Source organism: Sminthopsis crassicaudata, chromosome 1 (genome assembly GCF_048593235.1).
Source record: "Sminthopsis crassicaudata isolate SCR6 chromosome 1, ASM4859323v1, whole genome shotgun sequence".
NCBI classification, from domain to species: Eukaryota; Metazoa; Chordata; class Mammalia; order Dasyuromorphia; family Dasyuridae; genus Sminthopsis; species Sminthopsis crassicaudata.
The window spans coordinates 147,203,654-147,220,933 of NC_133617.1; the positions used below are offsets into that span (position 1 = coordinate 147,203,654).

A 17,280-nucleotide genomic window follows, 5' to 3' on the forward strand; every position below is an offset into this window, starting at 1 on the left:
ATACCTATTTTGTGAAAAATTCAAAATGGAAATAAGTATACTTATTCAATGTATACATCAATAAGAAATTGTAATATTAACCTGCACCATTACCTTATTACAATTTTTATATCAGGCCCCAATGGCTTTCAATTTCTTTAAATAGGTACTTTTCACTTAAACCATGCTTTTTCCCTCCAATAGAAACTTTGTTTTCTTCCTCCAACTACAATTGTCAGCAATTTGGTTCCAGCTACAAAGATCAGTGCAGCACAGTACAAATTTTGTTTTAAGAGGGAAAGTTAAAAAAAAAAAAAAAAAAAAAAAAAAAGGAAAGAAAGCTTTTTCACTCAATTTTTTTTTTAAAGGGTAGAAAAAGGTATTTAGGGGATAAGTGTTAACATCTCAAAAGAGATTTAAAAAAAAAGAAAAAACAAGAAAGCAAAAAGTACTCAATTACGTATTTGTACTACAAGAAAAATATCAGGTCACATTCAATTAGAAAAATAGTAACTGAGGATTTTCAATTATAAAAATATAATCAACAGGCTAAAAATGTCAGAACAGGTCTATTTGACTCCTAAAATAGGTTAGTTTCCTATGTACCAGAATATAAACAAAACAAATTTCTCAGTTCTCGGGTTTTATCATATTTCTCAGGCAACTAATATAAATATGAAGCAACAGGGATGTGTGTACACACTCAGACACAGACACAGATACACACACACACAAAATCATAGCACATTACTTATGTACATATACCTGAATGTATCTGTATGTGAATGTTATCTCTCAGAAGAAAAAAATGCATTTATTTTTAATGAAAACCAACCTTGCTGTGCTTTTGCTTTATACTGCAAACAAGGAGCTTTTAAAAAATTAAAAGAAAATCAACCAAAATAGTGCTTCAATCTAATTTTAAGACATTTTAACAATTCTTGGTAATGTAAATTAATGAATCAAGTCTCATGATATCTGCACCATATATTCAAATTTTAAGACAAAAGAGCCCAGAATTATAGTTAATACATTTTAAATTGATTATTTTTATATACAAAAAACCCACTATAATTATCTCCAGCATATAAACAGGAAAACTAGTGCAATACATACACACAGGTTTATTCAATAAATATACTTTTGGCCTAATGGCTGCCTCAAAGTTTACAAACAGTGCAGAAATGGTCACTTCTCAAAAAAATAAGTCTACATTGAGCAAAGCTCACAATTTTGAAAGATCATCTCCTAACTCTATTTTCATGGATTTCAAAGACATCAGAAACAAACTAAACATACTATCATTTTACAAAAATAGAAATATTGTTTCAGATTTTACAAAACTTTACAAAATCTGGTCTATTATTCATTTTAAGCTCAAAGTTTATTTTATACCGGGCTAAGAAAACCTCTAAGGATAGAAAGCTATTTATATTTAAGTATATTAAAGACATTTTCTGCACTGATCATTTATGCAAATTATTTAATTCCAACTTTTCAGGCCCAAGTCTCTTTTCTATTTCTAACAAGGTAGTTTTCATTCATTTATAACTGAATGATTAGAAGAGACTGCTTATTTTTGAAGATATTAGATGAAATTTTTTTTACTTTTACTTCAACTTTTAAAGTCATTCAATTTACTTTTTAAAATAATTCTTACTAAAATTAGAGACTAATAGTATTGAAAAGGCTCAAAATAAACCTGATAAATTGAAAAGTAAATTTTTAAACAAAAAGCCTTATTAAAATAAAATTTTGAGTTGTCACATACAATTTGGTACCTATAAAAATGTTAAGAATAGAATTACTCTAAACTATTTTATAGGAAAAACATGCCCATGTGGAAATGACTACCTCCCAAATTGGTAGCCATGGTTAGGACTTACTTTCTTAATCTCTAATTTTATCATATTTATTTCAAATAGCACCAATGGGTTTTTCTTTTTGTTATATAACAATTGAAAAAAAATGGAAACATAGGGGCTTATTTCCAATAACTGTGCTATTAATATAAGGCACTGCATGGCACACACACACACACAAAAAAAATCAAAAGCAAAACAAAGTCATGCCAAATAAATGACACTGATGTTTGTTAGGGGCCTTAATCACTAGTTAGAAAAATTACTAATCTTATGTAAATAACTTATTAATCCAAAAGTACATTCAGTTTCCCATAATTTTATGATGCTTTTCTTTTATATCAAAATACAGAAATGATGAAAATATCAATGTAGTATATGATCTGTTAATTTTTTTTTTAAGTTCTAACTGAATTTTTCCAACCTTGTATGAAAAGGATAGTCTAGAAAAACTCAAGTATAAGAAGGTGGAAAATTATATGATACATTTGCAATAGTTTATCCCTGCAGAAGAGTGAACTATTCTCAATAGAGTATACTGAGGCACATAGGTTGGAAGTTTCTCAGGTAAATTTATGGCTAGAATGAAATTTTTGGAGGCCACAATAATAAATCTCCCCCAAAGTAGATTATCTCTGATCACAATTCTGTTTCTGAAAATACTTTCATATCTTTAGTCACTACTATCTTCATCATCTTCATCATCAGATACATTATTCAAAGGGGACTTAGTTGATTGGCTATAAGAGTCTGATCTAGTAGGCTGACATGTAGCCAAGTCCCCAGAAGAAAGCAGCTCAAAGCAGAAATCACAAATCCTCACAGGCTTGGAAGACTGGCTAGGTAGAAGAAACCGCTTTTCAGAGCAAGGCCCACACACAACAAAGCCACATTTGCGGCAATGGTGACGACGATTAACAGGAGTAAATTTTGCTTTCTGACATCGCATACACACAGTTGCCTCAGAGTCAGGTACCCAGACAGCAGCATGTTCATTACTGGGAGTCTTCCCACTTTTGGAGAGTAAATCAGTAACACACTTATTTATGTGGTTCATCCATTCTGATTTTTCAGTAGCTGTAGCAGCATAAACAGCAAATGATTTAGTTGGTGTTTTGATAAGCCATCCATTCCGCAGGTCCCCCTCATCCTTGATGGAATCAATAGTGACATTTTCCAGGGGAATTATATGCTGCTTGTTATATTTTTTCTTCTGAATGACTATATTGCCATAGACAAGAATATCATTAAATAGGAAAAATTGCCTTGCTTTTGGCTTCTTTCTACACAACTTAGTCAATACTCCTTCTCCAATAAGAACTCGCCCAGGAATAGTCAAGGGTTGTCCAGCTGCTCCAAAACAGTTTTCCACTATACTAATGCGTCTAGTATTTGCTTCACTGTTTGCCAATCGATCCACCATCTTCTGTTAGTAACCTAAAAAAAAAGAAAAGAAAAATTGTTGGCAACACAGGGAAAATTTACATAAGTTCACAAAAACTAGGACAAATTACTTGACCTAGATTTAATATGCTGAATTGAGTTTTTTATAAAAAGGTCAAGTGTTTCAAAATTCCTGGTAGAAAAGTTAAGATCACCAAGACAATAGTTGAATGCCCCACAAAATAGTGTTTATCATCAAAGCCCCTATAGATTTTGACAAACAGCACTTTTTCTACTGATAAGAACTCACAGCCAAATCAAAAAGGTGTGACACCAAGCTTAGCTTAAAAAACTGGACAAAAAGTTTCATAATTTCAAAACCACACACTCTCATAAAACCAAAGAAATATATTTGTAGAATCCCAAGCAACAAAGAACTGCCTATTTAATTAGAGCCTGGAGAAAGTTTGTTCTAATTTATTATGGAAGCATGCAGGGAGGAAGAAAAGAGATTTGCTTAAAGGATATTAATGACCAAGTTTAATATCATTAACCACTGAGATTACACATTTACAGAAAAGAGAATTTCCTCATGTCCAAGATGCAGACATACAATTTATACAACTGACCTGATGGAGCTGTAGTATAAACCAAAAAAAATGACATGTCAGTCCTTATACTCTGCATAACTACAGTGTACACATAACTATTCACAGATTGGTCTTCAACACTACAATAGTCTCTACGCTTCAAATACAAGCAAACTCTCAAAGAATTCAAAGATTTGACAAAAAATGGAAACTCATTTAAAAGAATAGATTTCCATTAAAGTCTCTTTCTCATGCTTCATTATGCTATTCAGATGAATCTGGGTTGTAGAAGGTTATGCAAAAAAAGCTACATCTTTGGAAAGTACAGGCCTAAGCAAATACATTATTTAGCTAAATGTGGAGAGATTCATGATCCAGCTGTCCACAATGTAATGGATTTTTAAACTAGTGCAATTCTGGAAGACCATCAACTAAATCACAAGATGTTATAATATGTGTAAGTGAAAGGAAGATCTATAAGATCCATTAACATTGAAAGGAATAAAACTCAGATAATGCCCAATTGTGTTGCAAAATTACAGAATTTAAATGCCCTGAATTTGATAAAGCAAACAATATTGAGCACAAAATTACTAAATTGTGAACTATTTGCTTTACCATTATAGATTCTGAAATCCCATAAATCATACCCAAGACTCTCTAGATCTCTCATGTCACCCTATTGGACAAGTACTGAGTCCATAAGTTAGAAGCAGAAAAGAGAAGAGGTCAAAATGTAGTAAATATATTTCAGCTACAATTTAAATTATCCAATCTAGAGTACCCATGGCAAATTACTCAGAAATACTAGAGTGTAGACTTATTTAATGTTAGTTCTCTCAGCCTGATCTTTATTAAGTCCTGTTGAGTCAACACTATTTTTAAAAGAATTTGGCTAAAATAAGTTATCAAATATTACTCTACTCCTTGACTCAGCAGTACCCTTAAACTAGCCACATAGTCCTAAAGAGTTGAGGAAAAGGATCTATTATGTTCAAAAATATTTATAGTAACTCTTTTTATGGTAACAAAAGGGTGCCTATCAATTGGAGAATGGCTAAACAAATTATGGCATGTAAATATAATGAAATACTATTATCATATAAGAAATGTAAGAGGGGTACTTTCAAAGAAACTTGGAGAAAACTATGAACTAATGTAGAATGAAATGAGCATAACAAAGAATATCATACAAGTTGTAGTACAATAACAATAGCACTGTGAAGACAACTTTTTGAAGGATTTAATAACTGAGAAACCACAATTTCATGATTAAACGAATCCCATGCACCCTCATGAGATGGACACAGGGTGCAGATGGAGACTTTTTGGATATGGCAAATGCTTTGCTTCACTATGCATATGTGTTACTTTAAATAATTTGTCACAAACAGATCCCAGATTGTGGGCAGACAATTGTAATGTAGAAATAGCTGCTTTAATGTATACAGAACCAATGTATACTACACATTCACTCATTGGTGACATATGCCTGCTTTTAACGAGTAAAAATATGATGGATAAAAATTTTAAGTTACTGGCAAGTCTAATTCTGATTTAAGCATAGTTTGCTTTTCTTTTATGTTTACAATAAGAATGCTTTACTATATACTATATTCATCAGAAGAAAATGGAGTTGCATAATAGAAACTTAAATCTGGGTTGAAGATTTCTTAATTACTTAGTTACCAATCAATAATATCCTATCACTGGCCTTCATTCCTACAGATCACTGCAGATCCAAATCATCACCAAAACACATCAGTTATACCACCCCAGACCAGCTTTCAATCATCCTCTTTAGACTTCTTTTCACCATCCAATCTACTGCAGTGTGCCCTTTAGACTCTCAAGAGACTTAGTTCTGTGGTACTTAATCCATAATATTTTGGAACTTCCGATCCTGGGACTGAAGATACCCTAACTGATGAGTCAATAAATGCAAATTCAGTTAGATTAGTTAGAAGCTGAATATAAAGATCTTACATTATATTCATTCATTTATAGATGAGGAAATTTGGTTCAAGCTCCTCTAACTCTAGAATCAAGAGCTCTTTCCACAGTTTCATGGATTGTACAATATATGTATTTTACAAACTAATCAAATTATTTAAGTATCATAAGAAACAAGTAGGAACCTAATTATATAATTAGATGAAAAGATTAGAAAAAAAGCCAGTCTAAAAAAAAAAAAAAAAAAGAAAAGAAAAGATAAATGCAAGTCAATTCTAAAGACATGATTAATATATCATAAAAAAATGCTTTCCTTTATCACAGATAACAATCAACAATTACATCTTTACAAGATGGATTTACTAAATTTTACTTAGGTTTATTCAGAAATGGACTAAGAATGAAATAAAGTTGACAATCTCAGAATCAAATCAGGATAGTGCTTTGGGATGTTTTCTTATTTAGTATTTCCCAACCATTAGTATATACCCAATAGCTGCCTATACTACCTAATGTTAATTTGTTTCCAATCTAAAAGACTTTTGCTCCATACAAAATAACATCTTTGCTAAAGGACGTAATACAATTCTCACTAATTCAATGATGTTTCTTACGATTGCTATCCTACCCCAAACTTAAAAGGTCTTGTACAATCTTTTAAAATATTTGGGGAAATTTTATTTTACATTTGGAGACTCATCTTTTATTTATTTTATATATTTATTTTAATATTACATATATATTTATTTCTATATCATATTCTTATTTGTTTATATTATATATTTTTTATTTTTATTCTGAAGATGTAATATGAAATTATGAATCTTCAAATGATGTCAAGTAATTTTCTGATCATCAAATTTATGATTTGAGGGGAAGACAGAAATGGACAAGCTAAAAAAGTGGCCACTAGCAATCATTGTTTCCATTCCCCTTGAATTTATCTCAGGAAGTACTCAGGAAGTTCCTAAATCAAACCTCATCAAAATATCTTCATTAGACTTTTTTGTAGCTCTTCAGTAAAGCTAATTTGGGGTATGAACTGAAGTTAGTAATCAATATTTTGGCAGTATACTTTCCAGGGATGTACAAATTGATAATGAGGTTGATACATACACACTGCCAGAGTTATTAGCTCATTCATTCTGGAAAGCTCCAAAGGAAAGTATGGAAAGACTCAGCTGAAGGTCTGTAAGAGTTGTTAACCTAATAAACTCATTCTACACCGGTGAAACCTGGACAGCACATTGCTTCCATTTGAATATGCTTAGGAAGATAATGAAGATCACCAGAAGGATGATACTGGATACTGAAGTCCTTTCTCGAACCAAACTGCCAAGCATTCAAACTCTCCTGCATATAGTGCATATCCATTGGGCTGGCTATACACTGTTTAAATGCCAAACATATGGTTTGCCAAAAAGACTATTTTATAGATAACACACAGAGGGCAAGTACTCATGTGGAGGCCAAAAAAAAGCAATGCAAAGACATCCTCAAGGTCTCTTAAGAATTTTAGAACTGATTGTATGACATGGGAGATGGTGGCAGAGGGCCACTTAGCATGGTATGTCCTCATCAGAGAGGGTATTGTTCTGCGAGGATCGCAAAACTGAAGTGGCCGAAAAGATATGAGAAATACACAAATTTAAAGAAATCTATCCCAAATGATCTTATGGTTTATTTTTGCCTGATCTGTGCCACAGGTCATTCTGAATTTATACTAGTCTGATTCATTGTTGAAAAGAACCAAGTCCATCATAATTGATCACACATAATCTTGCTTGTTACTGTTACATTCTCCTGGTTCTATTCACTTCACTTAGCATCAGTTCTTGTAAATCTCTCCAGGCCTCTCTGAAATCATCCTGCTCATCATTTCTTATAGAACAATAATATTCCACCACATTCATATACCATAACTTATTCAACCATTCCTCAAATGATGGGCAACCATTCACTTTCCAGTTCCTTGCCACTACAAAAAAGGACTGCTACAAACATTTTTGCACATTGAATACTTTTCACTTTTTTATGATTTCTTTTTCCTCTATGATCTCTATTTCCCTCTTTTTTATTGATCTCTTTATGATCAGTAGCGATACTGCTGAAACAAAGGATATGCACTGTTTCATAGCGCTTTGGGTACAGTTTCAAATTGTTCAGGGAGAAAAATTTTGAAGTCAAAACTATCTTTACATGTAATTGGAAAAAAATGAAATGCTATTAAATGGAAAATTTTTAAAAAGAGAGAGATATGGTACTTGACAGGACTACTGGTCCTGTCTGCTACTATAATGGTCCCAAAGATGCTTTATAAAAAGCTTACAAAAGATGAGCTTTTATCTCAAAACTTTTATTTGCCAAATCAGCAAAATACATATATACATATATATATATGGAACAATACTTACTAGGCAGACAGAATTGTCCCAGGGCTATTTCCAATTGAACTTCATCAAAAACAGAAAACAAGATGAACAGCAATAATGAATAGCTGACATATATAACATGAAACAAGTTAAATATGTCACTCTATTGAATCAAATGCTTCAAATAATCAAATAACTATTGTAGGATCTAGTATTTTCTGCATCTTTAACTATTGTGATTGTTACAGATGTTATCTGCTATAGAATATCATTTGTGAAAATCTTGAAGTTTTCTTCTCATATTTTCAAAGATATTCTCGATACCGAATGCTCACAATGATTTTAGAAATAGAAAAGTTGTTATTTTCTTATTTCCATCTCTAAAATCTTTTTGTAAGTAATCTGCACAATCTGGCATAATACAACTTCAGAAACCAAAGCTTAATGTGTAAACAAAATGTCAATAACTATAAAGTTCATTAGAAAATAACTTTAAAAAAGGATTCCTGATATTAGAATCTCTTTAAAAGTACAGATAAGAATTTTAAAACTCCAGCTCCCTTCTTAATCTTTTTTTTTTTTGGGGGGGGGAAGAGGTACATTTTGCATTTATTTTACTAAACATTTTAATATAGCTATCATGTTCTTCAATATATGTAATACAAGAGGCAAAATCTTTCCTAAAAAATAATACTGAGAAGAGAACCAACTGAACTGAAAATCTGTTCTTTTTATTGCAAGTATGATCCTTAATATAATCTTGTGAGAAGGTAGAGCCAAGACGGGAGAGAGAAGCAAAGGCACTGCCTGAGCTCTACTCAGCTTCCCTCAGAAGCAACCACAAAAGGCAAATTGTGAGCCCCCAAACCTGGAATAACAGGCAAGACTTGGCCAGTTCAATCCAGCTCAATGAGAAAGCCAAAGCACAGCAGAAAATCAGTGAGAGGCATCTGTCCCCCTGCAAAACATTGGGGCAATCTCCACTGTGCCCCCTAGAAGCAAACCAGGAGAGCAAGAGATAATTTTATCAGATCTGTGGAGAAGAGGAATTTATTGGTCAAAGAATTAGAGAATGTTATAAAATATAAAACGGATCATTTTAATTACATTAAATTAAAAAGGGTTTGTTTTGCACAAACAAAACCAATGCAGCCAAGATTAGAAGATAAGGGGGGGGGACTTTTTTTTTTTCTTACAACCAATGTTCCTGATAAAAGCCTCATTTCTAAAATATATAGAGAACTGACAAACTTATAATACAAGTCATTCCTAAATTGATAAATGGTCAAAGGATATGAACAATTTTCAAATGAAGAAATTAAAAGCCATTTCTAGTCATGTGAAAAAATGGTCTAAATTAATATTGATTAAAGAAATGCAAATTAAGAAAACTCCTGAGGTACCACTTGATACCTCTCAAATTGGCTAAAATGATAGAGAAAAAAATATAATAAATGTTGGAGGGGCTGCAGGGAAAACTGGAACATTAATTCATTGTTGGGAATTGTGAAATGAGAACAATTTGAAACTATGCCCAAAGGGCTATAAAACTGTACATAACCTCTGTTCCAGGCAGTCTCACTACTGGGTCTATATCCCAAGGAGAGCATAAAAGAGGCAAAAGACCTAACTATATGCAAAAAAAATGCAAGAGCTGTTTTGGTGGCAAGGAATTAGAAATTGAATGGATAACCTATCCATTGGGAAATGTCTTAAAAAGTTATGGCATATGAAGGTAATGAATGAAACAGCATTATTCTATAAGAAATGATAAATAGACTGATTTCAGAAAAGCCTGAAAAGACCTCATGAACTGATTCTGAGTGAAGTAAGCAAAACCAAGAGAACATTTTACACAGTAACAATGCGATGATCAGCTGTGATGGACTTAGCTCTTTATCTCAACAATGAGTTGATTCAAAGCAATTCCAAAAGACTTGAGTTGGAAAATGCCAATCACATCCAGAGAGAGAACTATGGAGAGACTGAATATAGATCAAAGCATTTTTACCTTTTTTGCTTTTTTCTTTCTTAATAGTTTTTTCTCCCTTTTTGGTCTGATTTTTCTTGCACAACATGACAAATATAGAACAGTTAAATATGTACAATTCTTTTAAACATATTTTAGATTGCTTGCTGTCTTGGGGAGAGAGAAGAGCTTAGAACACAAAGTTTTGCAAAAACACATATGTTGAAAATTATCTTTACATGTATTTGGGAAAATAAGATACTATTAAAAAATACATAATCTTGTGGGTAGGTAAACTACAGCTCAGGCTCAAAGGCTGTTTGTGGAGATATAAATTAAGACTATGATCCTGAAGCCAGTTGAAACTGTCTTTTTTTTTGTATCTCCTACAGTAACCGGCACATAGACAACATTTAATATATAGACTAAATGACTTTCTTTTCAAAATTCCTTCCAACTGAATTATGAGATTTATTATATCAATAAATTTTACTAATTTAAAAATAGTTGGAAGTATAATGGAGAGTAAATGGAAAAGGCCCTGAGTCATAAACCATGGGTGTTATTCCCAACACTATCACTAACTTTAACAATATTCCTCAAGTCTCTTAACTTGTCTATACTTCAATTTCTTCCTCTGAAAATTAAGATATTACATTAAAATATTTCTAAAGTCTCTTTCAGTTTTCAAGTGTTATGGCCATCAACAGACCTTGAGTCAATATTAATTTGTAGTTACATTAACAATACTATACTGGAACTTGAAAGAAACATTCAAAAAGAAAGAGGAACAAAATGAAGGGTGGGGAAGAATGTTACATACTCCCTTGGGTAAATTTACTATTTTAGGGTAGTGTGCTTCCTCTTCTGTTCCGATAAATCAACTAAATTAGGGATGGAAAAGCCATATTACAAATTACATTTTATTTTATCTAATTGCCAATAAGGAAGATTTAGCACTGAAGTTGACAACACTACATTTAATAAAGTCAAAAGAGCAAAAGTTATTTTTCTTGGGGCAGTCACTTTTTATTTTAATAACTACAACTTTAGAAAAATCACTTACTTTAAAGCTTTTAAACCTTATGAGTTCTAGATAACCACATACTTGTTCATGAGAAAATATGCTATTTGAATAAGAATTCTTCAAGCTATCTCAAGTGTAGTCCAAGAACAGGGACATCAATTACCAAGGTTTGAATCTGTCAATTTAAGACTGATAGACATACAAAAAAGTGCCTTTAAAAAGTAGTTCTTTGTTATGAGATAGCCTACTGAAATACTAAAAAGCATTTCAACTAATACAATTAAAACTCCTTTCATTTTTTTCATTAAAAAGCTGTTCACATATGATTATTTCAATAGATGCAGAAAAAGCATTTGATAAAATCCAACACATCCATTCCTATTAAAAACACTAGAGAGTATTATATAGCAACAGCCACCAAAACCATTTGGTATTGGTTAAGAAATAGTAGATCAGTGGAACAGATTAAATACAAAGGTCAAAAAAGGGTACATCTATAGCAATCTAATCTTTGACAAACCCAAAGATACCAACATTAGGGATAAAAATTCATTATTTGGAAAAAACTGTTGGGAAAACTGGAAATTAGTATGGCAGAAACTAGATATGGATCCACACTTAACACCATATACCAAGATAAGATCAAAATGGGTCCATGATTTAGGCATAAAGAATGAGATAATAAATAGATTAGAGAAACAGAAAATAGTCTACCTCTCAGACCTGTGGAGGAGGAAGGAATTTATGACCAGAGGAGAACTAGAGATCATTATTGATCACAAAATAGAAGATTTTGATTATATCAAACTAAAAAGTTTCTGGACAAACAATACTAATGCAAACAAGATTAGAAGGGACGTAACAAATTGGGAAAATATTTTTAAAGTTAAAGGTTCTGACAAAGGTCTCATTTCCAAAATATATAGAGAACTGACCCTAATTTATAAGAAATCAAACCATTCTCCAATTGATAAATGTTCAAAGGATATGAACAGACAATTCTCAGATGATGAAATTGAAACTATATCCACTCATATCCAAATCACTACTGAAGGCAAATTAAGACAACTCTGAGATACCACTACACACCTATCAGATTGGCTAACATGACAGGAACAAATAATGATGAATGTTGGAGGGGATGTGGGAAAACTGGGACACTAATACATTGCTGGTGGAGTTGTGAAAGAATCCATCCATTCTGGAGAGCAATTTGGAACTATGCCCAAAAAGTTATCAAACTGTGCATACCCTTTGACCCAGCAGTGCTGCTATTGGGCTTATATCCCAAAGAAATACTAAAGAGCGGAAAGGGACCTGTAGGTGCCAAAATGTTTGTGGCAGCTCTTTTTGTTGTAGTTAGAAACTGGAAGATGAATGGATGTCCATCAATTGGAGAATGGTTGGGTAAATTATGGTATATGAAGGTTATGGAATATTATTGCTCTGTGAGAAATGACCAGCAGGAGGAATACAGAGAGGCATGGAGAGACTTACATCAACTGATGCTGAGTGAAATGGATAGAACCAGAAGATCTCTGTATACTTCAATGCTGTATGAAGATGTATTCTGATGGAAGTGGATATCTTCAACATAAAGAAAATCCAACTCACTTCCAGTTGATCAATGATGGACAGAAATAACTACACCCAGAGAAGGAACACTGGGAAGTGAATGTAAATTGTTAGCACTACTGTCTATCTACCCAGGTTACTTATACCTTTGGAATCTAATACTTAATGTGCAACAAGAAAATGGTATTTACATACATATATTGTAACACATGTAAAACATATGGGATTGCTGTCATCGGGGGTAGGGAGTGGAGAGAGGGGGAGGATAATTTGGAAAAATGAATACAAGGGATAATATTATAAAAAATCTAAATAAATAAAAAAATTATATAAAATTAAAAAAAAAAAAACATCAGCAAGAATCATATGTAATGGGAATAAATTGGAACCATTCTCAATAAGATCAGGGATGAAACAAGGTTGTCCACTATCACCATTACTATTCAATAGTTTTAGAAATGCTAGCTTTGGCAATAAGAGAAGAAAAAGAGATTAAAGGAATTAGAGTAGGTAATGAGGAAACCAAATTATCACTTTTTGCAGATGATATGATGGTATACTTAGAGAACCCCAGAGAATCAACTAAAAAGCTATTAGAAATAATTCACAACTTGAGCAAAGTTGCAGGATACAAAATAAACCCACATAAATCATCATCATTTTTATGCAGGACTAACAAAATCCAACAGCAAGAGATACAAAGAGAAATTCCATTTAAAATAAGTGCCGCTAGGATAAAATATTTGGGAATCTATCTGCTAATGGAGGGTCAGGAACTACACAAGCAAAACTACAAAACACTTTCCACACAAATAAAGTCAGATCTAACCAACTGGAAAAATATCAAGTGCTCTTGGATAGATCGAGTGAATATAATAAAGATGACAATACTACCTAATCTATTTATTTAGTGCTATACCAATGAAACTCCCAAAAAACTATTTTACTGATCTAGAAAAAATAACAACAAAATTCATCTGGAAGAACAAAAAGTCAAGAATTTCAAGGGAATTAATTAAAAGAAAAGCAAATGAAGGTGGCCTAGCTGTACCAGATCTAAAACTATATTATAAAGTAGTCATTCAAAGTGATTTGGTACTGGCTAAGAAGTAGAGTAGTTGGATCATTGGAATTGGTTAGGTTCACAGGACAAAATAGTCAATGACTTATAGTAATCTAGTGTTTAACAAGCTTTTGGGATAAGAATTCACTATTTGACATAAACTGTTGGGAAAATTGAAAAGTAGTATGGCAGAAATTAGGCATTGACCCATACCTAACACTGTATAACAAGATAAAAGTCAAAATGGGTTTATGACCTAGACATAAAGAATATTATAAACAAATTAGAAGAACATAGAATAGTTTACCTCTCAGATCTGTGAAGGAAGAAGGAATTTGTGACCAAAGAAGAATTAGAGATTATTATTGATCACAAAATAGATAATTTTGATGATATTAAAACAACTCTGAAATACCACTACACACCTGTCAGATTGACTAAGATGACAAGAAACAATGACCAATGTTGGAGGGGATGTGGGAAAACTGGGACACTGATAGATACATTGTTGGTGGAACGGTTGCTGGATCCAACCATTCTGGAGAGCAATTTGGAACTATGCTCAAAAAGTTATCAGACTGTGCATAATACCCTTTGATCCAGGCAAGTGTTTCTACTGGGCTTATATCCCAAAGAGATCTTAAAGGAGGGAAAGGGAGTCACATGTGCAAAAATGATTGTGGTGGCCCTTTTTGTAGTGGCAACAAACTGGAAACTGAATGGATGCCCATAAGTTGGAGAATGGCTGAATAAATTATAGTATATGAATGTTTTATGGAATACTACTGTTCTGTAAGAAACAACCAACAGAATGATTTTAAAGAGGCTTGAAGAGACTTACATGAACTGATGCTAAGTGAAATTAGCTGAACCAGGAGATCATTATACATGGCAACAAGTCTATACAATGATCAATTCTGATGGACAGGGCTCTCTTCAACAATGAGATGATTCAAACCAGTTCCACTTGTTCAGTGATGAAGAGAGCCATCTGCACCCAAAGACAGCCTTGTGGGAACTGAGTATGGACCACAACATAGCATTTTCACTCTTTCCTGTTGTTGTTCGCTTATATTTTGTTTTCTGTTTTTTCTTCCTTCTTGATTTCTTATGCAAGATAAATGTATAAATATGTATACATATATTGGATTTAACATATATTTTGACATTTTTAACATGTTTTGGACTCCCCTGCCAGCTAGGGGAGAGGCTGGGGGGAAGGAGGGGAAAATTTGGAACAAAAGGTTTTGCAAGGGTCAATGTTGAAAAATTACCCATGCATATGTTTTATATCTAAAAAGCTTTAATAAATATATATATATAATATATTTCTTAAAAAGCTGTTCAACACTAACTTTGTTATAGAGATAATTACAAATCTCATTTTTATTGCCCAAAGGTAATTCAATTCAACAAATAATACAATCTACTTTGCTAAGAAATAAAAAAAAGTTTCAGTCCATAAGAAGCTTACATTCTGATAGACTGAACTGTTTAAAAAGTTGAAAAAGTTCACAAGAAAATTTTTATTAATTATTCTTTATTATATTAACATGAACTTTATTTATTTATTATTTTAAGTATTATTTTCAAAAGCAAAAAAGAACCAATTCACCTCTTTTCAACTATCACCAATTGAATAACTATGACAAAGAAGTTTCCCTAGTCTTTAAAAAATGGCAAGAACTTCTACAGTACAAATCATTTATAATAATCATATTGATCTAAGTTTGATATGAAAACTACTTATTTTAGCAAAACAAAAAAAGTAATGAGTTTTCAGATTTCATTTAAAATAAGCTAATACACAGTACTGAAAAGAAATCTTTACCACACATACTTTCATAGTCTTACATTTAGGGAAAAAGTCATTAAAATTTTCTAAATTATTAAAAGAAATACAAACCTTAAGGTCTGTAACTATTACTGTCTTTTCTTATAACCTTTCTTTTCTATACTTAGTTGGTAGAATTTCAGATTTTTAATTTCTAAAAATTATCATTTGCTATATATTTTTAAAGGTTTTATAATAATGTATCCTGTCTCCAGGATACTCTACCTAAGCCCTATCACTAAGAGAAGCAAACTCTTCTAATCAGTTAAAAATAATTTATTAAAGTACTTATTAAGTCTGATAAATGAAATAAAAGCAAAACAGTCCCTGTCATAAAAGAGTTTCACTTTCTAATGAAAGAATAACATGAAAATAAGTGATTATTTGCACACCTTTCAGATTGGCTAAGATGACAGGAAAAGACATTGACAAATGTTGGAGGGGATGTGGGAAAACTGGGACATTAACACATTGTTGGTGGAGTCCTGGACTGATCCAACCATTCTGGAGATCAATTTAGAACTATGCCCAAAGGCCTTTCAAACAGTGCATACCCTTTGATCCAACAGTGTTTCTACTGGGCTTATATCCCAAAGAGATCATAAAGGAGGGAAGAGACCCACATGTGCAATAATGTTTGGGGCAGCCCTTTTTATAGTGGTAAGGAATTGGAAACTGAATGGGCATCTATCAGTTGGAGAATGGCTGAATAAGTTATGGTATATGAATGTTTTGGAATATTATTGTTCTGTAAGAAATGATCAGGAGTGGGGGCAGCAAGGTGGTGCAGTGCATAGAGCACTAGACTTGAATTCAGGAAGACCTGAGTTCAAATGTGGCCTCAGACACTTAACACTTCCTAGCTGTGAGACCCTGGGCAAGTCACTTAACACCAATTGCCTTAACCAAAAAAAGGAAAAAGAAAAGAAACGATCAGGAGGATGATTTCAGAGAGGCCTGGAGAGACTTATTATGAACTGATGCTAAGTGAAATGAATAGAACCAGATCATTGTATAGGCAATAAGATTATACAATGATCAATTCTGGCGGATCTGGCTCTTTTCTTTTTTTTTTTTTTTTTTTTTTAATTTTTTATTTTATTTTATAATTATAACATTTTTTGACAGTACATATGCATGGGTAATTTTTTACAACATTATCCCTTGCACTTACTTCTATTCAGATTTTTTCCCTTCCTCCCCCAACCCCCTCCCCCAGATGGCAAGCAGTCTTATATATGTTAAATATATTACAGTATAATTTAGATACAATATATGTGTGTAGAACCGAATTTTTTGTTGCACAGGAAGAATTGGATTCAGAAGGCAAAAATAACAGTTTACATTCATTTCCCAGTGTTCCTTTTCTGGATGTAGCTGGTTCTGTCCATCATTAATCAATTGGAATTGGATTAGCTCTTCTCTATGTTGAAGAAATCCACTTCCATCAGCATACATCCTCGTACAGTATCATTGTTGAAGTGTATAATGATCTTCTGGTTCTGCTCGTTTCACTCAGCATCAGTTGATGTAAGTCTCTCCAAGCCTCTCTGTATTTCTCCTGTTGGTCATTTCTTATAGAACAATAATATTCCATAACATTCATATACCATAGTTTACCCAACCATTCTCCAATTGATGGACATCCATTCATCTTCCAGCTTCTAGCCACT

General features: G+C 32.5%; 1 protein-coding gene across 1 annotated transcript in view; it reads right to left on the minus strand.

Annotated features, from left to right (window-relative positions):
- Window positions 1–611: 611 nt before the first annotated feature.
- Window positions 612–17,280, minus strand: part of PLEKHF2 (pleckstrin homology and FYVE domain containing 2) — a 30,228-nt gene continuing 13,559 nt past the window's right edge. The window contains exon 2 of the mRNA XM_074269095.1: window positions 612–3,278. Within this exon, the coding sequence (XP_074125196.1) occupies window positions 2,515–3,264 (750 nt within the window). The 5' untranslated portion in view covers window positions 3,265–3,278 and the 3' untranslated portion in view covers window positions 612–2,514. The remainder of the gene's footprint in view (window positions 3,279–17,280) is intronic.